At 44.4% G+C, this 21,640-nt stretch overlaps 1 protein-coding gene across 1 annotated transcript in view; it reads left to right on the top strand.

The window, feature by feature from the left end:
- Positions 1-21,640, top strand: part of LOC126152490 (dehydrogenase/reductase SDR family member 11-like) — a 77,422-nt gene that overhangs the window by 1,013 nt on the left and 54,769 nt on the right. Inside the window, exon 2 of the mRNA XM_049916009.1 lies at positions 18,907-19,069. Within this exon, the coding sequence (XP_049771966.1) occupies positions 18,907-19,069 (163 nt within the window). The remainder of the gene's footprint in view (positions 1-18,906; positions 19,070-21,640) is intronic.

The raw sequence follows: 21,640 nt of genomic DNA, 5'->3' as shown, positions 1-21,640 counted from the left end.
AAGTAGCGTTGGAACTTGTCGATATATTCACAGAGATTCAAAACGCGCGATGTCACGTCGGCAAACAAAGAAACTAAAACTTTCCGTAACGTTGCGAGTGGCTTATACATTTACATTTGTGAAACCCTTCTCTAGTTAGAGATTAAATAATATTAGGTTGTGATGACAAACTACAGTGTAGCTCGCGGTCTAGGGTTGATTGATAGATGACATTTTGTAGATGATAGTTTGTTTGTGAGACTGCGAAACCAACGAATCCGTCTCGAGTCGAAGCTTTCTCTCTCTCTCTCTTTTTTCTTTTTAAATGTGTAATTCTGCATCTACATACATTATCCGCAAACCGCTGTACGGTGTATGACGGATGGTACCTTGTACTATCACCAGTATTTCCATTTTGTGTTCCTCTCTCAAATGCAGAGAGGAGAAAACGACTGTCTCCGTGCCTCTGTACGAGCGCTAATTTTCCTTACCTTCGTGGCCCATCGTTAAACGTACGTTGGCAGCAGCAGAAGCGTTTGGAAGTCAGCCAAAAATGGCTGTCTTCCACTTTTCTCAGTAGTGTTTACCGAAATGAACATCGTCTTCCGTCGATGGATTCCCATTTACTTTAACGAAGCATCGCCGTGATACTGGCGTGTTGCTCGAACCTATGGTGACAAATCAAGTAGACCGCCTCGGAGTTGCTTCTACATCTTTCTTTAATGGGACATGCTTGGGATCCCAAATACTGGAGCACTATTCAATAATTGGTCGCACAAGAATTGTGGTCGTGGTCTCCTTCACATACGAGCTAACTTTTCATTCGAATCCTCCCAAAAAATTTCAATCGACACTGCGCTACACCATATGCTCGTTTCATTTCATATTATTTTGCAACGCTACACGTAGATATAGTGAGTATAACGGGTGGATGTGCAGATATTTCTACTGGTGGCTGAGGACGGCGCACTGAACATTACATCAGTATTTTGTCACTGCACACTAAAAATTATAGTCAATACAAATCATACGTTATAAGGTTGGATAGCACCTTCAAGTATATGATCCAAGAGCAAATCGTGAATGCCCTTATTTCTCCTGGACAGCAGGTCTGGTGTTAAGTATGAACGTCTGGATGCAAAACGGTTAGTTTATATTGACAGGCGTAGTCCCCTTAGTAGTGCGGTGTACCCATGCAGAAAGCTTCAGGTCGTGAAGTTTCTTATGTGTCTGTGGAAAGACTGTTCCACACAAAGATGAAAAAACCAAATGTTTTGTGAACATATTAAGGTACCGTGTATATACCTGTTACAGCTTATATAATAGCCGGGCCATTGTCAAGCAGCACAACCCTAATACTGTGTCCGAATATTACAGGGTTGTTGTTCCTACTCATCCACATTAACAGGCATTTTTTGAGCAAGGTATCATTCATAACACCAAATTGAAATTATCTTCAACTTATCCTGTAGCCTCTAACACATAAACGAAAATATTATTCCTTACACTACAGTGTCGTCAGTAAACAGTCGCCCTAAGCGTTACATCGTTTATCGACATGTAGAGAATAAGATCTGTCCCGTCACTCGTCCCTGGCGTACTCCCGATGACATCTCTCTGAGGCAACCTGCTAGGTAGTTCAAATGGCTCTGAGCACTATGGGACTCAACTGCTGAGGTCATTAGTCCCCTAGAACTTAGAACTAGTTAAACCTAACTAACGTAAGGACATCACAAACATCCATGCCCGAGGCAGGATTCGAACCTGCGACCGTAGCGGTCTTGCGGTTCCAGACTGCAGCGCCTTTAACCGCACGGCCACTTCGGCCGGCTACTAGGTAGTATTACTTAAAACTCATCGAGTCAGTCACATATCTGAGAACCTATTCCATGTTCTCGAACCTTTGTTAAGTCCATAATAGGTCACAATCTGCAATGCATTCTGTAAAGCTAGGAAAATAGAATTAGCCTGTTGCCTTTCGTCCATGATTCACAGGTTATCGTACGAGCAAAGGACAAGCTGAATTTTGCACGAGCGATGCTTTCTATATCTCTGCTGATTTGCGGACAGAAACTTTTCTGTGCAAAACTAATTCATTCTTTTGAACTCAGAATATGTTCATCAATTATCCAGCGAAGCTACTTTAATGATATTGGTCTGTAGCGTTTCGGACCCGTTCTTTTGCCCTTCTTGTACACGGGAGTCACCTGCGCATTTTTCCACTCACTTGGGACTTCGCTCTGGGCGAGAGGCTATACAACCTAAGTAATGGACCAGTGGCAAAGAGTACTCTCCGTAACACAGAACACGGATTCCTTACGGACCTGGCGCCTTATACGTTTTCAGCTTTTTCCGTTGCTTCTGTATAATAGAGATGGCTATTACGTTGTTTTTTATACGGGAGTCTGTGCGACAGTCGGACGATGATGTCTGTACTATCTTCTCGCGTGAATTGCTTTTTAACCGCGAAATTTAAAACTACTTTTCCTATTACTGCCTTCTATTGTCACACCAGACTGGACTGGTCGGTGGCCGGCTGGATAGAAGCCTTCTACTCAGTTATTGATTTTGTGTACGGCCACAGTTTTCTCCAGGTCTAGTCAAGATCTGCTGTTGTATGGAGGTGGAAGTTGTGTGCTTCTTGTGTCTTCTTATAGACACACGGATTTCTGCTTTTGCCTGGCGTCAGTTGCGTTTCCCTTTTTGAACCAAGTGCAGCATTCGCTGCTTCCTCGGCATTTTCCGAATTTTGTTATTAAACCAGGGTGGTTCTTGTCGGTCCCTAATCCACTTGGTAGGTGGCCAGGTGTGTTGTGGTGACAGACTGACCCGTAGCGCGTTGCGATTGGTTAAGGTTGTAAGGTAAGAGGTTTGCTGTGTAGTGAGCAGCGAGAACCAACAGTAAAAAGCTTTTAAGTGTGATGTTACGTGTTGCGTAATTGACGTCTTCAATGTTTTTATTTGCAAGTCTCAGCTGTAGATGTCGTTCGTGTGTTTTGTTAATAAACTCTCCTTCCGTTACTGTGAATGTGGCTTGATCGTGTTGCTACAACGACGATGTTATGAACACGGCGAAATTCGCAGCCGCAAGAAATAACCAACGATCGTCGTCACTCATATGAAAAACATTTAGAAAAACGAAAACTGAGAAATGGAACATTCACCCTAATCAGCGGCCTGTTACGGTAACTGATGCTCGTTGTTTCCTAGGAGTACAAAATAACACATGAAAAACACAATATTGTGTATGTTTTAAAGGATTATTTTTTTCACAGTGCGGTGGTAACGCAGTTAAGAAGGTAAAAGGTTGAACAGTAAATAGATGTAAAGGGAGAAAACGAGGAAAAACATTAACACTAAACTCCAGATCACTGCCTATGTAACAATTTACATTAATGAAATGAAACTCCATGGTGCCAAAGAATTTTTTTTTCCAGTCTCATACATCTGTGATGTATATGTGCAGACAGACGTAACGGACGATAATTTCTACCATGACTGGGATTCAAACGCAGTTCTCATGCTCACTAGGTAGATGTGATAACAATTACGCCACCCTGGCATAGTGGTTTGCGCAGCTGCAAGGACTACCCTAGCAAGCCTCGCTCCTCTACCAAACTCCCATTCGTTCCCTAGCCCGCTTGGTATATGCTCTTAACTCTAAAAGCATAGAAACCCAGGTTCGAATTCCGGCCTTAGTACAAATTTTCATTCGTCACTTTAGTCTGCATGTATACAATTTACATTAAATTAACAGTCCCAATAACGTTATTACTTGACAAGGCTAATAAAAAATAGCTTGAAGAGGATTACATATGGAAAGTGAGACAGAAACAGTTAAAGATAAATTGGGAAACTGTAACAACAGAATTTATAAAGCACACAAACAATCACAATAAAATAGAAATAAATACAGGAAACTGGACGAGTAGAAAAGGCCAGGCAGCGTGAGATGGAACGGAAAACTGAGAGAATTAAGAGATGTTTAGAGGAGGAGAGTACTGAGCTGGGTTCTGTCATTGAATATTAAATCAGAATTGTGGGCCACATACTTGTTGATTTCCAGGCCTTCCAATAGACTGAGTTTGTGGCCTTATTTTGCTAAGTGCCATGGGACTCTCAGTGGCAGCTGTGATCTTATCAGTACATGCTCAGGTAACGTCGACTCATCATTCAACGATCTTCAGCTGTTTTTATGCTCTACCAGCCAAGTTGCTACATCTTTACCTGATTGGCTAATATAAAATTTATCAGAATCAGGACAAGTAGTTTTGTATGTCCCATTTTTGTCAGCACCTGGGACTTGCCTTTGCTATACATTTGGCTTTAATGCTCTTCACGTGGTAGAAGATTCTAGAGTGGAAAGATTTCAGTGCTGCCGCTACACCCTTTTGATACCTCTCCTAGTTATGGTATTGTACACCATTCTTGCAGTCAATGCAAATACCACCAGAGGGAGCACAGAAAAAGAGTAGAATTTTTGATTATTGTTTCCGACGAGAGATGTGATGTGTCAGCACAGGTTTGTAGCTACTGATAGTAACAAGAAATGTGTGCCTCAATTTACATGATTGACATCTTTTCCAGTTTTATGATACAGCAGTGCTCTGTTGTTAACAAGAACAATGTTGCTTCGGACATGCATGCACGTCAGGCACTGTGGCGACTACAGCCGTTATCATTTACATGGAATGTATTCAAGGTTGTGAATACAAACAACCATCAGCTGAATAAGAGAAGAATAACAGTGAAAATTTGTGCCAGCATGCGACTCGAATCCAAACTTCCAGCTTTACATGAGTAGTCACGTTAACCGCTTTCCTTTCCATGCACGACTCACAGCCAGACCTAATCTTATATATGTCGTCTTCGTTTATTGTGTATGTATTGGTGTACTGCAGCTGTTGGCGTCTAGCGCAATCGATGGAATACTTCGAACGTTTTCAGATGTCAGCGAGTCCTGTAACGGAGGCAGGATGTGGGGAGCACACCAGTATTCACCCAGTGGGATGTGGAAAACCGGCTAAAAACCACATCCAGGCTGGCCAGCTCACCAGCCTTAGTTGGTAACCGCCAGGCGAATTCGATCTGGGGCCAGCGCGCCTACCTGAGTCCAGGAAGCAGCGCATTAGTGCTCTTGGCTGACCTGGCTTTAATAATATTGGATCACCTATCTCTACTAAATCAACTCCTGTTTCCTCTTGTACCACATTAGACTAATATTCCCCCTCATAGAGGCTTTAAATGTATTCTTTCCACCTATCCACTTTCTCCTCTGCCTTTAACAGTGGAATTCATGTTGCACTCTTAATGATGTGATCCTTGCTTTTGATGTCACCGATGGTAGTTTTGGCTTTCCTGTATGCTGAGTCTGTCCTTTCAACAGTCATTTCGTTTTCCATTTCTTTGCATTTCGTCTTAGCTTCCCTGCACACCCTATTTATTTCATTTCTGAGCGATTTGTATATCTGTATTCCTGAGTCATCCAGAATATTTTTGTGCTTTTTCCTTTCATCGATCAACTTAAGCGCTTCTTCTGTTACTCTTAGTTTCTTCACAGTTACCTTCTTTGTACCTATGTTTTTGTTTCTGACTTCTATGATTGCCCTTTTTAGAGATGTTCATTCCTTTTCAACAGTACTGCCTACTGAGCTATTCCTTAATGCTGTATCTATAGCCTTAGAGAACTTCAAGTATCTTAAACTTCAGCCTACTCTTCCTCACTTCTACACTCCTGGAAATGGAAAAAAGAACACATTGACACCGGTGTGTCAGACCCACCATACTTGCTCCGGACACTGCGAGAGGGCTGTACAAGCAATGATCACACGCACGGCACAGCGGACACACCAGGAACCGTGGTGTTGGCCGTCGAATGGCGCTAGCTGCGCAGCATTTGTGCACCGCCGCCGTCAGTGTCAGCCAGTTTGCCGTGGCATACGGAGCTCCATCGCAGTCTTTAACACTGGTAGCATGCCGCGACAGCGTGGACGTCAACCGTATGTGCAGTTGACGGACTCTGAGCGAGGGCGTATAGTGGGCATGCGGGAGGCCGGGTGGACGTACCGCCGAATTGCTCAACACGTGGGGCGTGAGGTCTCCACAGTACAAAGATGTTGTCGCCAGTGGTCGGCGGAAGGTGCACGTGCCCGTCGACCTGGGACCGGACCGCAGCGACGCACGGATGCACGCCAAGACCGTAGGATCCTACGCAGTGCCGTAGGGGACCGCACCGCCACTTCCCAGCAAATTAGGGACACTGTTGCTCCTGGGGTATCGGCGAGGACCATTCGCAACCGTCTCCATGAAGCTGGGCTACGGTCCCGCACACCGTTAGGCCGTCTTCCGCTCACGCCCCAACATCGTGCAGCCCGCCTCCAGTGGTGTCGCGACAGGCGTGAATGGAGGGACGAATGGAGACGTGTCGTCTTCAGCGATGAGAGTCGCTTCTGCCTTGGTGCCAATGATGGTCGTATGCGTGTTTGGCGCCGTGCAGGTGAGCGTCACAATCAGGACTGCATACGACCGAGGCACACAGGGCCAACACCCGGCATCATGGTGTGGGGAGCGATCTCCTACACTGGCCGTACACCACTGGTGATCGTCGAGGGGACACTGAATAGTGCACGGTACATCCAAACCGCCATCGAACCCATCGTTCTACCATTCCTAGACCGGCAAGGGAACTTGCTGTTCCAACAGGACAATGCACGTCCGCATGTATTCCGTGCCACCCAACGTGCTCTAGTAGGTGTAAGTCAACTACCCTGGCCAGAAAGATCTCCGGATCTGTCCCCCATTGAGCATGTTTGGGACTGGATGAAGCGTCGTCTCACGCGGTCTGCACGTCCAGCACGAACGCTGGTCCAACTGAGGCGCCAGGTGGAAATGGCATGGCAAGCCGTTCCACAGGACTACATCCAGCATCTCTACGATCGTCTCCATGGGAGAATAGCAGCCTGCATTGCTGCGAAAGGTGGATATACACTGTACTAGTGCCGACATTGTGCATGCTCTGTTGCCTGTGTCTATGTGCCTGTGGTTCTGTCAGTGTGATCATGTGATGTATCTGACCCCAGGAATGTGTCAATGAAGTTTCCCCTTCCTGGGACAATGAATTCACGGTGTTCTTATTTCAATTTCCAGGAGTCTATATTGTGATCTGAGTCTATATATGCTCATGGGTATCTCTTAGATCCAGTATGTGATTTGGGTGTCTCTGTCTGACCATGATGTAATCTAACTGAAATCTTTCCGTATAACCTGACTTTTTCCAAGTATACCTCCTCGTCTTGTGATTCTTGAACAGAGTATTCGGTAGTATTAGTTGAAGTTTATTATGGAACTCAAATAATCTTTCTCGTCTCTCATTCCTTGTCCCAAGCACATATTCTCCTGCAACTTTTCTTCTATTCCTTCCCATACAGTTGCTTTCCAGTCCCCTATGACTATTAGATTTCCATATCCCTTTACATACTATGTTACCCTTCCAATATCCTCATATACTTTCTCTATTTCTTCATCTTCAGCTTGCAAAGTTGGCATGTATAACTGATTTATCATTGGCGCTGTTGGTTTGCTGTCGATTCTGATAAGAACTACACTATCACTGTCCTGTTTACCGTAACATTCCCTACCTTCCTGTTTATAAAGAATCCTACTCCAATTATCCTTTTTTATGCTGCTGTTGATATTACCCTATACTCATCTGACCAGAAATCTTCGTCTTTTTTCCATTTCACTTTACTTGCCCCTACTATATCTAGATTCAGCCTTTGCATTTCCCTTTTCAGATTTTCTAGTTTCCCTACCATGTACAAGATTGTGACATTGCATGCACTGACTCAGAGAACTTATCCTTTCGTTGATTATTCAGTCTTTTTGTCATGGCCACCTTTCACTTGACAGTCCCCTGCTGGAGATCCAAATGAGGGACTATTCCGGAATCTTTAGCCAATGGAGGGATCATTATGTCATTTTCTTCAATTACAGGAGACATGTCCCGTGGATACACATTATGTGTCTTTAGTGCAGTGGTTTCCATTGCCTTTTGCATCCTAATAAGATTGATCATTGAAGATTCTTCCGCCTTCAGGGCAGTTTCCCACCCCAAGGACAGGAGAGTGCCCTGAACCTCTGTCCCCTCCTCTCTCCTCTTGACAAAGCCTTTGGCAGAATGAGGGTAACTTCTTATGCCGGATGTCATGGGCCTTCAATACTGATTATTAATTAGAATTTAAGCAGTGGTGGTATTTGAACCTGGGACTGAGGATGTTTTGTTTACTAATAAAAAATGCTACCCCTAGACCACAGGTTAATTACGCCCTATTAAATCTGTGTGCTGCAGATTGGAGTGGACTAACTAGTGAAGAAACAAATGCATCAACATGTGTAAAATTTAGAGTCATGTTGGAAGAGATTGCTCCCACGTGAGACACCAGAAGTAGTAAATACCGATTGAACAGGTGATGTTAAGGGTTACATCGGTAGTTGGGCACCTTTCATTATGGTGCACTTTTGATATCAAATTGATGTGTAAATTAGTAAAATTGTAACAGCTGATTGATTTATGACGTTAACCTAATGTTCTGCTAAGTGGTTTTTTGTGTAACTCCTCCCCTTCCATATCCCCTTAACCAGTTGTTCTGTTAACTGATTTGTGACACCCTGGGGCTGATCTATGACGCACTGAGGACAATTCGTTCTTCTGAGAAATCCCCACCCCTCACTCCTACACCTTTTCCTCCTCCTCAACCCCTCTGGGAAATCCCCTCGCCAATACAAGCACACCATTGGTATCATATTAATTGACTAATTAATTAAATTGATCAATTAATTATGCCTCCCCCTATAGTAAATATTCCAGCCCTCTTTCCCCTCCATCACTCCCTTCTCCACCCCTCACCCACCTGTCAACTGGAGGGAAGAAAGCTCAGTTGATTTGAAGGTATATTGATGGCGTTGTATGGAATATTGCTTCAACGACATCTGTTAGACAAGCCAATGTGCGGAATATAATTTATTTTAGCTGTTTATGAGATGGAATGTAGTTTATTTATTTATTTAGAGAATTTGGTGGGAAATCGATTCCATTGTATGGAATATTGTCTAAACAATTTCTGATACACAAGGCAATGTGTGTAATATTGCTTCTTAGAAAATTTTTTGGAATACAAGGCTATATTTGTTGATAGATTTATTTATTTAAAGAAGTGGTTGTGAATTTATTGCGGTGTGCAGAATACCATTTATTTAAACAATTTGTAAGTGACAAGACAGTATGGAACAATCAAACAAATGTAGCGCTTCTTTATTCCGATCACGCAAGGAATACTGTCTTGAAACACTCACCACATTTAAATATACTGTCACAGATCCACCTACACATCTTAGAAAACTCTACCCATTGTGTTGCTGACTGCCAGACCAGGCTAACCCTGCAAAAATAAAGCATCAGGTAGCTGCATCCATTTCAAGTCTGACACCAGACTCACTTCCTCCCTCACTCCCCGACTCCCCCCCGACTCCCCCCCGACTCCCCCCCCGACTCCCCCCCCGACTCCCCCCCGACTCCCCCCCCGACTCCCCCCCGACTCCCCCCCCGACTCCCCCCCCCCGACTCCCCCCCCGACTCCCACCCCCGACTCCCCCCCCGACTCCCCCCCCCGACTCCCCCCCCGACTCTTCCCCCCGACTCTTCCCCCCCGACTCCCCCCCCCCGACTCCCCCCCGACTCCCCCCCGACTCCCCCCCGACTCTCCCCCCGACTCTCCCCCCCCGACACCCCCCCCCCGACTCTCCCCCCGACTCCCCCCCGATTCCCCCCCCGACTCCCCCCCGACTCCCCCCCGACTCCCCCCGACTCCCCCCCCCCCCGACTCCCCCCCGACTCCGCCCCCCCGACTCCCCCCCGACTCCCCCCCCGACTCGACTCCCCCCCCCCCCGACTCCCCCCCGACTCTCCCCCCCGACTCTCCCCCCCCGACTCGACTCCCCCCCGACTCCCCCCCCCCCGACTCGACTCCCCCCGACTCTCCCCCCCTGACTCCCCCCCTGACTCCCCCCCGATTCCCCCCCCCGATTCCCCCCCCGACTCCCCCCCCCGACTCCCCCCCCGACTCCCCCCCCCCCCCCCCCCGACTCCCCCCCCGACTCCCCCCCGACTCCCCCCCCCCCGACCCCCCCCCGACTCCCCCCCGACTCCCCCCCCGACTCCCCCCCCCCGACTCCCCCCGACTCCCCCCCGACTCCCCCCCGACTCCCCCCTGACTCCCCCCCCCGACTCCCCCCCCCGACTCCCCCCCCGACTCCCCCCCCGACTCCCATTCTCACACTGTGACAGAAGTGATTACTTCCTGTTTGTGTGAAGTAACGTACCAAAAACACAAAGGCCGAGATGTCCCCTCCACACCGCTCTTCCATTCCCCCTCCAAAAATGGTTCAAATGGCTCTTAGCACTAAGGGACTTAACACTTGAGGTCATCAGTCCACTAGAACTTAGAACTACTTAAACCTAACTAACCTAAGGACATCACACACATCCATGCCCGAGGCAGGATTCGAACCTGCGACTGTAATGGTCGCGTGGTTCCCGACTGAAGCGCCTAGAACCGCTCTGCCACACCAGCTGGCATTCCCCCTCCCCCTCCCAAAATCTAGTGCTGCAGATTTCTATGGCCTGGGGGACTGTTTGTGTACATCCACACATGAGCACACTGTATGTATAAGTGTTTCAGTGACCTCTGGCATCTAACAATGACAACTGCTACTTGGGGCTAGAAACATGGTTTAAGTGGGTGATGTTCACTGTTTCTAAGTTTTGTCCAGTGGACTCTGTCTTGCCCCAAAGTTGGGAGTGGTATTCGTTGTTGTTACTATCCCTCATGCGGTAGACACTTTCTCCTCCTCCTTCACCCTGTTGTAGCTGAGAGACTCATTTTAGGGATTATATAGTACTTTAAAAACCCAATCACAACTCCCCATTATTCGATTAATTGATTCTGATAGTGGTACTGCACACCATTTCAAACCCTCCACAGATTGTTTAGGGACATAGCATGCAACTGAGCTGAAATGTAAAATTTCCAGCTAACTTCAATGTAATGGACTTCCTACCAAATGACCCAACCATGCCAGTACGTACCAATAGGAAGCAACAGAAAAAAACCAGAAGGGTTTGGGAACTGGGCAGTTGTGGGATCGAATCACATTAAATATACCAGTCCTAGTACCCACCAGTAGCATGCAAGGAAAAACTGACTACTCACGAAGAGTATCGATTTAATTAATTAGTCAATCAATTAGAATGAGAGAGTATTTCCAAACCATCCAAAGCTGGGGGTTTATCACATATCAATTACTTCGTTCTTCTGACTGTCTTTCTCCATATGGCACCGGTTTCCATAGAAGTGAAAATGTGAGAAGAAAGGGATATAGCGACAACCAGCGTCAGGTAAGCATAAGTGAGGAGGGGGACAGGGGGATGGAAGGGAGGAGGGGTGGGAAAGACGTCTTGGTCTGAGAGAGAGAGGGGGGGGGGAGAGAGAGAGAGAGAGAGAGAGAGAGAGAGAGAGAGAGAGAGAGAGAGAGAGAGAGAGAGGCAGGAAGTGAGTCTGGTATCAAATATGATAGGGATGCCACTACCTGATGCTTTGTTTGCAGCAGATTAGTGTGATACCACAGCTGCAGCAGACCCTAGGTTGTGACCTGCACTGTGCAGAGTGACCAGTCCGCCAGTCAGCGACATGATCGGAACAAAACAATGCCACAGCTCTTTAAATTTTCCGTATGGCCTTATCACCCACTAATTGTTTAAGTAAACAGTATTCCATGCACTGCAGTCAATTTCCAGACAAATTTCTTAAATAAATTATATACCACACATTCCCCTGTCTACCATAAATTATTTTAACAATATCCCATACACCCCAATCAATTCCCCCTCAAATAAGAAATGGCCAATCAACTGAGTCCTTTTTCCGGCAATTCCAGGTGGGGGAGATGATGGGGAGTGGGGAAGGGTAGGAGCCTGGAGGATTTCACAGAGGAGGAGGGGTTAATTAATTGTTCAATTTAATTAATTAGTTAATTAATTTGATATTAATTCTGTATTTATATTGGTGAGGGAGTTACCAGAGGGGCAGGGGAGGAGGAGGGGAAGGGGGAGAGATGTGGGGTTTCTCAGAAGGATAGGAGGGCCATAAAACAACCCTGAGGGCTCATAAATCAATTAACAGAAAAATAGGATACGGGGAGGGGGAGGGGACAGGTTACATGAAAAACCACCTAGCAGATCAATAGGTCCAAGTCATAAAACAATAAGCTGTCATAATTTAATTAATTTGCATATCAAATGTGTGTCAGAACGAAGGTCGCCCTATTACTAAATTTCTGTACAGAAATTTCGCAACAATGCGGAGCAGAAAAGTAGTCGATATACATATATGTGAAATGCTTTAGCCGTAGTCATGTAGGAGGTAATAGGAAAAGGTAAAATCCCTGAATGCTATCGCCTAGAAGAACTGAAGGAAGGAACAGAGCTAATAGTTGAAACCATAAAACAAGTATTTTGTAGGAAGATAATTTGATATGTATTAGAATTCGAGAGTATATGTTCTCTGTATTTGTCAAATTACTGGAAGCAGAAATAATTAAGATGTGGTTTGATGTTGTAACCTAAAAATGAAATTGGGTGTTATTAAAATTACACCTGACAAAAATAAGAAAACAGAAACAACACGGAAACTGACTGAGAATACATAAAATTAGAGAAAAAATATCATGAAATGTGTACCGACTGAAACCAATAAAACTGCGTGCTCTGGAAGAGAGTGGCCTGATGGTACATATACGCCCCTTAATAGTGGAAATAGAAGACATTCTAGAGACGTGGTTTCAAGGTGAAATGCCCATAGTATCCCGCCCATGAGCAGTACAACCTAACATCGGACCATGACATCAGTGTGCGAGAGGAAAGTTACCAGGAGCGATGGTAAACTTCGATAAGACTGTTACATATTCTCTGGCTACTGATCATTGTATTTATTTCCTTGTAAGATGTCGCTATTTCTTCGTAAGCATTTTCAGCTGCTGAGACTGTTGTGAACATTTCATAGCTTCTGAACCGTAATTAGGCTTGAATTTCTTGAACAGCAGGCGTCGTAAACCTCCGGAGAACTGTGTAGTGTTTGTGTTACAAAGGAGGTGTTTATTGTAGTTGTTTTATGATCGTAAGGAGAGAAACTTGTAGCAAGCATGTGTGTCACACGCTGGGAATACATTTCTTACAGTGTATTCCACATGACTAATAGGTCATCGTGCTTGTTTAAGTGCAGAACATTGCAGCCTTTGGAATGTGTTTATGTTTCACGATCGTTTCTCTCTTTCCGATAGCTTCTCCTACGGATACCACACAATGGAAAAATACTTCAGAATTGTCGGCACAAATGATTTACGTAAACTATTTCAAAATCTCTACCTCAGTCACTGAAAGAGGTTTCTGTGGTACTGCAAACCTTCTGTACGTACTTTTGCTTTACAGTTGGCCTGTTTACAAGATCAGTGAAGCATGATGTGTAATTTCACACGTTAAACACCGCTGCTATGAATTTGTATGGTTCCCATAAGACGCGTTTTCTATTGGTAGCGAAAATTTTATTGGACTGATGAGAGCATAGCATAATTTCCGAACCGTAATCAGATGTGAGCACTGGGCGCTATTGACCTCTGAATATTTTGCATGTATCACAAAGACCATGTTTTTCTCTGGTGTAGAAGGAATTAATTCTTTCACCCTACAGTTTGTTATCATAGCCGGTATAATAAAAAATTTTCGGGGTCGACCTATATCATACAGATGTATGTTGGACATATATGTCCTGCGTTAGAGTATTAAGTACTTTGCACTCCACATGACTAATATTTCAGAAATCAAATAGTTGTAACATTATAGCGCATCTAAGTGCCGAACTCTGTAGCCTTAGGTGTGCATGTGTTTATGTTCTACGATGATTTCTCTCTTGCCAATACCTTCTTGCCACTGACTCCAGATACTAAAAAAATACCTCAGATTTGTAGCACAAGTGATTTACGTAAAATGCTTCAAACTTCGCCTGTCTGGAGCTCTGTCATGCATAAACCAGACTTTTCTTCTTAGCCGTGTGTTATATCACCACAACACTCACATATCTACCATATGCCGATAAGGGGTGCCAACCTCCTCAACATGCACGCACGTGGAGAGATTTTGTGCACTTGGGTAGAGGCCGCGAGTAAGATTGGTGTGGAACAGTCTTCGCTGAACAACAGTTACAAACTCAGCTCGCTCTCTTCCATCACGGGATGCCGTATGTCGTGGGTTTAGTACCCTCCTAGTCAGTTGCAAATTAAATTGGCGATAGTGTTGCAGGAAAGGTTGGTTGAAGACAGTGTGAGGGTATGTCACTCTCCAAATTTACCTTACGAATGTGAGAACACTCTGTGACTCCAACCCACGTGCGGAAAGATGGGCACTCATAACCGTAAATTCTGCACTATGATGCGAGTGCTAGAAAGAAATATGTATATGATCTAACTGCATTGGTATAGGACGCTGTCTTGTATAATTTAGTATATACGCCCGAGAACTAATCATGGTTCAAATGGCTCTGAGCACTATGGGACTTAACAGCTATGGTCATCAGTCCCCTAGAACTTAGAACTACTTAAACCTAACTAACCTAAGGACATCACACAACACCCAGTCATCACGAGGCAGAGAAAATCCCTGACCCCGCCGGGATACTAATCATGAATAGACGTACTGCAGTCTCTACATTCTCAAAATAGTATATGGTACTCGCAAAGTAGTGGAGCGGTGTTTTATTGATGATACAGAAATTGGGAAGCATGCTGCCATGTTATTGGTTGGCTTTGAAATTACTGGAAAACTGGTAAAATTGCTAAAATTCGTCGCACCATCAACTTTGGTGCTTATAACAGTGCATCATCCAACATCGACAATCTCTTTTCCATCCTATCCGTCTACTGGTGTGCTGTTCATTACAATTTACAGACTTGGTGGGAGCAACACCTTCTGAGGATGCCTAGCACCTATTGTGTACATGTCTGCAATGTGAAGAATAAATGGCCTTGATCTCTTTCAAACAGAACACCGAGACATCTGCAGTGGAAGATGAGATTAAATGTAGAGGTCATCACCTTCGGATGTTCCACAATGCCGCAAACTGTTCCAGTTTCCATACGTCGCGAAGTCTTACACATTTTTTTCAGTAAGAAACACCGCCTCTGTCTTTTATTTCCGCCATTCTGTGTGTTGTGGGAGTATTACAGTTAGCACCATGTGATGACCAGCTTTCTGTGAGAGCCAATGGATCGAAACGTTTTCATGTCGTATTAGTACCTGAAACAGACCTCGAAGTCATGTAGAAAAACAAAATGTACGGCCGTGTATGCAGGTGGAATCATACACTGTTTTGATGTTACAGCAATAGCAATGTATCAAACTGTTTATGAAACAACAACACAGGAACCCTATCCTTGTGAGTGATTGTCACTGCAAGTGAAAAACCTTTAAGCAGGCCCGTGGAAGCGACTTCGATCACTCATCGCCTTCTGCAGCGTACCAATATACGCATATTTAATGGGGTCACCGCATATGGTGAAAGTCAACACACAGATGGTATTTGTTTCCCGACATAATGAAAACCCTATCTGAAATGTGATTACTGTTCAGATGGTTGCATAGTTCTTGTGCACTACGTAAGACACAACAAGGAGCAGAACGCAAAGTGATTTCGGGTGTGCCGCAGGGCAGTGTCGTAGGACAGTTGCCATTCACAATATATATATATATATATATATATATATATATATATATATATATATATATATATATATATATATATATACAGGGTGTTTAAAAAATGACCGGTATATTTGAAACGGCAATAAAAACTAAACGAGCAGCGATAGAAATACACCGTTTGTTGCAATATGCTTGGGACAACAGTACATTTTCAGGCGGACAAACTTTCGAAATTACAGTAGTTACAATTTTCAACAACAGATGGCGCTGCAAGTGATGTGAAAGATATAGAAGACAACGCAGTCTGTGGGTGCGCCATTCTGTACGTCGTCTTTCTGCTGTAAGCGTGTGCTGTTCACAACGTGCAAGTGTGCTGTGGACAACATGGTTTATTCCTTAGAACAGATGATTTTTCTGGTGTTGCAATTCCACCGCCTAGAACACAGTGTTGTTGCAACAAGACGAAGTTTTCAACGGAGGTTTAATGTAACCAAAGGACCGAAAAGCGATACAATAAAGGATCTGTATGAAAAATTTCAACGGACTGGGAACGTGACGGATGAACGTGCTGGAAAGGTAGGGCGACCGCATACGGCAACCACAGAGGGCAACGCGCAGCTACTGCAGCAGGTGATCCAACAGCGGCCTCGGGTTTCCGTTCGCCGTGTTGCAGCTGCGGTCCAAATGACGCCAACGTCCACGTATCGTCTCATGCGCCAGAGTTTACACCTCTATCCATACAAAATTCAAACGCGGCAACCCCTCAGCGCAGCTACCATTGCTGCACGGGAGACATTCGCTAACGATGTAGTGCACGGGATTGATGACGGCGATATGCATGTGGGCAGCATTTGGTTTACTGACGAAGCTTATTTTTACCTGGACGGCTTCGTCAATAAACAGAACTGGCGCATATGGGGAACCGAAAAGTCCCATGTTGCAGTCCCATCGTCCCTGCATCCTCAAAAAGTACTGGTATGGGCCGCCATTTCTTCCAAAGGAATAATTGGCCCATTTTTCAGATCCGAAACGATTACTGCATCACGCCATCTGGACATTCTTCGTGAATTTGTGGCGGTACAAACTGCATTAGACGACACTGCGAACACCTCGTGGTTTATGCAAGATGGTGCCCGGCCACATCGCACGGCCGACGTCTTTAATTTCCTGAATGAATATTTCGATGATCGTGTGATTGCTTTGGGCTATCCGAAACATACAGGAGGCGGCGTGGATTGGCCTCCCTATTCGCCAGACATGAACCCCTGTGACTTCTTTCTGTGGGGACACTTGAAAGACCAGGTGTACCGCCAGAATCCAGAAACAATTGAACAGCTGAAGCAGTACATCTCATCTGCATGTGAAGCCATTCCGCCAGACACGTTGTCAAAGGTTTCGGGTAATTTCATTCAGAGACTACGCCATATTATTGCTACGCATGGTGGATATGTGGAAAATATCGTACTATAGAGTTTCCCAGACCGCAGCGCCATCTGTTGTTGACAATTGTAACTACTGTAATTTCGAAAGTTTGTCTGCCTGAAAATGTACTGTTGTCCCAAGCATATTGCAACAAACGGTGTATTTCTATCGCTGCTCGTTTACTTTTTAGTACCGTTTCAAATATACCGGTCATTTTTGAAACACCCTGTATATATATAAATGACCTTGTGGATAACATCGGAAGTTCACGGAGCCTTTTTGCGGATGATGCTGTAGTATATCTAGAGGTTGTAACAATGGAAAATTGTGCTGAAATGCAGGAGGATCTGCAACGAATTGACGCATGGTGCAGGGAATGGCAATTGAATCTCAATGTAGACAAGTGTAATGTGCTGCGAATACGTAGAAAGAAAGATCCTTTATCATTTAGCTACAATATAGCAGGTCAGCAACTGGAAGCAGTTAATTCAATAAATTATCTAGAAATAGACATTAGGAGTGATTTAAAATGGAATGACCATATAAAAATAATCGTCAGTAAAGCAGATGCCAGACCCAGATTAATTGGAAGACTCCTAAGGAAATGCAATCCGAAAACAAAGGAAGTAGGTTAAAGTACACTTGTTCGCCCACTGCTTGGATACTGCTCATGGGTGTGGGATCGGTACCAGATAGGGTTGACAGAAGAGATGGAGAAGATCCAACGGAGAGCAGCGCGCTTCGTTACAGGATCATTTATTAATCGCGAAATCGTTAAGGAGATGATAGATAAACTCCAATGGAAGACTCTGCAAGAGAGACGCACAGTAGCTCGGTACGGGCTTTTGTTGAAGTTTCGAGAACATACCTTCAGCGAGGAGTCAAGCAGTATATTGTTCCCTCCTACGTATATCTCGCGAAGAGACCATGAGGATAAAATCAGAGAGATTAGAGCCCACACAGAGGCATACCGACAATCTTTCTTTCCAAGAACAATACGAGACTGGAATAGAAGGGAGACCCGATAGAGGTACTCAAGTTACCCTCCGCCACACACCGTCAGGTGGCTTGCGGAGTATGAATGTAGATGTAGCTGCAGAAGCTCTTAAAATTCTTGGTTTCTCATTTTTATTTGATTTACGGTTTTTGAAGAATTCCGAAAATATAAGCTTTTGGTTCTACATGCTTGGTGCTTTAATTCGAATAGTTTGTGTTAAAAGTTTAACATTGGATGACTACGTTAAGTTTCTTTGTATACACGACCAAGTTAAGAGTGGCAACCTGTGCTCATAAATATCACGGTTCTCGGGAAAGAAACAAAAATATTATTACCTTTCCTGGCAACAGCTTCTTTGTTCATGTAATTACGACACTCCGATGTGCAGAATGGAAGTTAGTTAAATGGCAAACTTGATCTTTCTCGTAATGAGATAAATGGTTCAAATGGCTCCGAGCACTATGGGACTTAACATCTGTCGTCATCAGTCCCCTAGAACTTAGAACTACTTAAACCTAACTAACCTAAGGACATCACACACTTCCATGCCCGAGGCAGGATTCTAACCTGCGACCGTAGCGGTCACGCGGTTCCAGACTGAAGCGCCTAGAACCGCATGGCCACACCGGCCGTCCGTAATGAGAAAGATTTTTGTCCTGATGTCCCGTGCAGATTCTACAAATCTGACGTTTATTTCTTGCAGGCTCAAGAACTGAAGGACGCTCCGGGAAAGCTGTATCCATTGCAAGGTGACGTCAGCAGTGAGGCGAGTATTCTGTGCGCCTTCAAGTGGATAAAGGAGAATTTAGGAGGAGTCGATGTTCTTATCAACAGCGCTGGAGTTTGCGGAGAAAGCCTTCCAACAAGTAAGTGAACCACAGTTCACCTCCACTCAAGTAATAAACATTACAACTCATGATGCGGCAAAATACCGGGAAAGAGATTTAACGTTTATATGGACAGATGGTAAATTACGGGCATAGCCTGTGATGAAAAGACTTCTTGTACGCTTACTGTTCTTCTCTTGCCACTGTTGGATGTCTTGTTTGTCTAGTGCAATATGTTGTTGTAAGAACTGCGTGTAGCATAAGATGCAAAGTTGCTAATAAATATTGACACAGTTTTCGATGAAGCGTCGTTCAGTTCACTAAGTATGAAATTCTCAGTCAAGCTCGAAAGAACAAAAGAGGCAGATGATACAACAATTAAAAGTAATCATACGCCGCCTTGTGAAAATGGCGAAAGCAAACCAGTAGTCTATGGCCGATGAGGCAGTTCCATGATGAAATAGCACGGAGAGTGCTTGATGATAAGTCGTATCATAAGACCAGCTATAGATCACGTAGCCAAAGCAAACGAACAGCCTTAGCTGTTCACAGGCGGGCAGATGAGGCAGTGCCATGTTGAAACGGCAAACACGATGCGATATAAGCCAGCTGTTGAGGCTAGCTATAGGTCACGTAACTGTTGTTCATAGCTCGCGGAATATGAACGAAAAATAAAGAGGAGGAATTTCTCAACTGACACACACACACACATACACACACACACACACACACACACACACACACACACACACACACACACACACGCTCGCACACTCAGACACACACACACATACACACAGACACAGGCACACACGAGAAGAGTTTTATTTAGTCCTATATATGCATCAGCAGCAACTACATCGAATTGGAACACAGCCTGACATTCACAGTAACTATAGTAGTGCAGTATAAGGGATATACCAGCGTATTACAGTAAGCGAATCTGCGGGTTTAGCTTCAGATAATGCCGATCTGCTAGTCTGTTTTGTTTTGATCTGCAATAGTTCCGTAACAACGACAGTTTACTGTCTTTCCATTAGACAGATGATGGTTGTCCATATTCGAAATTGCTAATACATTTCGAGATACTGAAGACTGACGACCGTTGATTAACAGCGACAGTAGCGGCGATCCATTGTGATGACCTGACTGGGGTTTGACTGCGAGACTACACCGATTAATATAGCGTTACTATAGCCAGAATAAACTGATTTTAGTTGTTATTATCTCTGATCTCAGATAGGTATTGCTTTCCTCGATTCCTCCCCATCAGTTGCTAAAATCATTAAACAAACATCATGTATTTTATTTACACTGATGAGGCAAAACATAGTGATTTATTACTTAAAGGTGTTTAGGTCTACATTCAAAAGGCAATATAGAAGCAATTCTGCCTGCAATGTATTGTACAAGCCCATGATACATTTCCAGAGGTTTTCCCCGCTCAACTATTATTTTCAAGTATACGTGAAGATAAATATTAATTCCAAATTGTTGCTTCGTCACTGTAGAAGTTCGCAAATGAAGGAAAATACTTTTTATTAATGATTCGTGTAAAAAATGTTTATTTTTCTCATCAACAAAGAACTCCCGAACCATCCTTCAGCCAAGAATTCTGGGAGATGGAGCATCTGGACGACCAGTGAGTGATCACAAAGTCCCATTAACCTCCATTCCCTGTCCACATCTTTGTATATGGTTGCATTAACCTGGGAACATGACAGACGACAACTATGAAGATGTGTGACTGTTCTTAATTGTTTATTCCAGAGTGTATGCATACCCCACAGTTTTCACAAAAGAGTATGGTTCTCCTGCATGTACGATCTGAATTTCTCCTCAGAACTGATGGCATGATGGCAGTAAATGCACCTCGAACAGAATCTTTACGTACATCTGTCTTACAACGAGTGGCAACAACCTTCCGTTTAATGAACACCCCAAAATGCATTGTCGCAAGACGACAGATCAGGACTTCGGAGTGGCTACTCCAAAATTTGCAAGCAAATGGACAGAACAACATCGTGTCCATTTATGAAGAAATACCTCATTGAGTCATTCTTTAACGGCGAAAGCGGAATGGACTGGCGCCCCATCCTGCTGAAATCATATGCGACCGAGCAGTTCCCGATCTGGCAGTGTGGAATAACCAGTCACCTTACATGTTGAGATATGCTATGTAATTCACAGCGCCCATGAAGAAATATGGACTACCAAGTGGATTTCCTGACACTGCAGCTAAGTTCATGGTAGGTTGTGTTTACGTTCGGCTAAAAATGTGAGTTTTCTTACTCCAGAATTGTTTCTGGCTTAGCACTGCGATATATTGCCCATTTTTCTAAAAAAAAACACTTTTTCCCTTGAAGGAATAGTTATAAAGACATCAATCATTCGCCCACTCAAGCTTCATGACTTTTGCATGTCGTTGTCAATCAGTTTGTTCGCAAACGAAGGTTTATATGCCTTTAGCTTGAAATTATACTTTATATGCTTTTGCGAAGTCGAGTTCGGAACATACAATTCGAGTGACCACATCCGAACGCATCGACTCCTTTTGGCGAACCTTCGGCAGATGCTGCATCCTGCACAAATGTTTCCAGTCACTTTGTT

This window comes from Schistocerca cancellata, chromosome 2, assembly GCF_023864275.1.
Source record: "Schistocerca cancellata isolate TAMUIC-IGC-003103 chromosome 2, iqSchCanc2.1, whole genome shotgun sequence".
Lineage (NCBI taxonomy): Eukaryota > Metazoa > Arthropoda > Insecta > Orthoptera > Acrididae > Schistocerca > Schistocerca cancellata.
The sequence above is the reverse complement of the archived record's forward strand: the minus strand, read 5'-3'. Positions and strand labels throughout refer to the sequence as shown.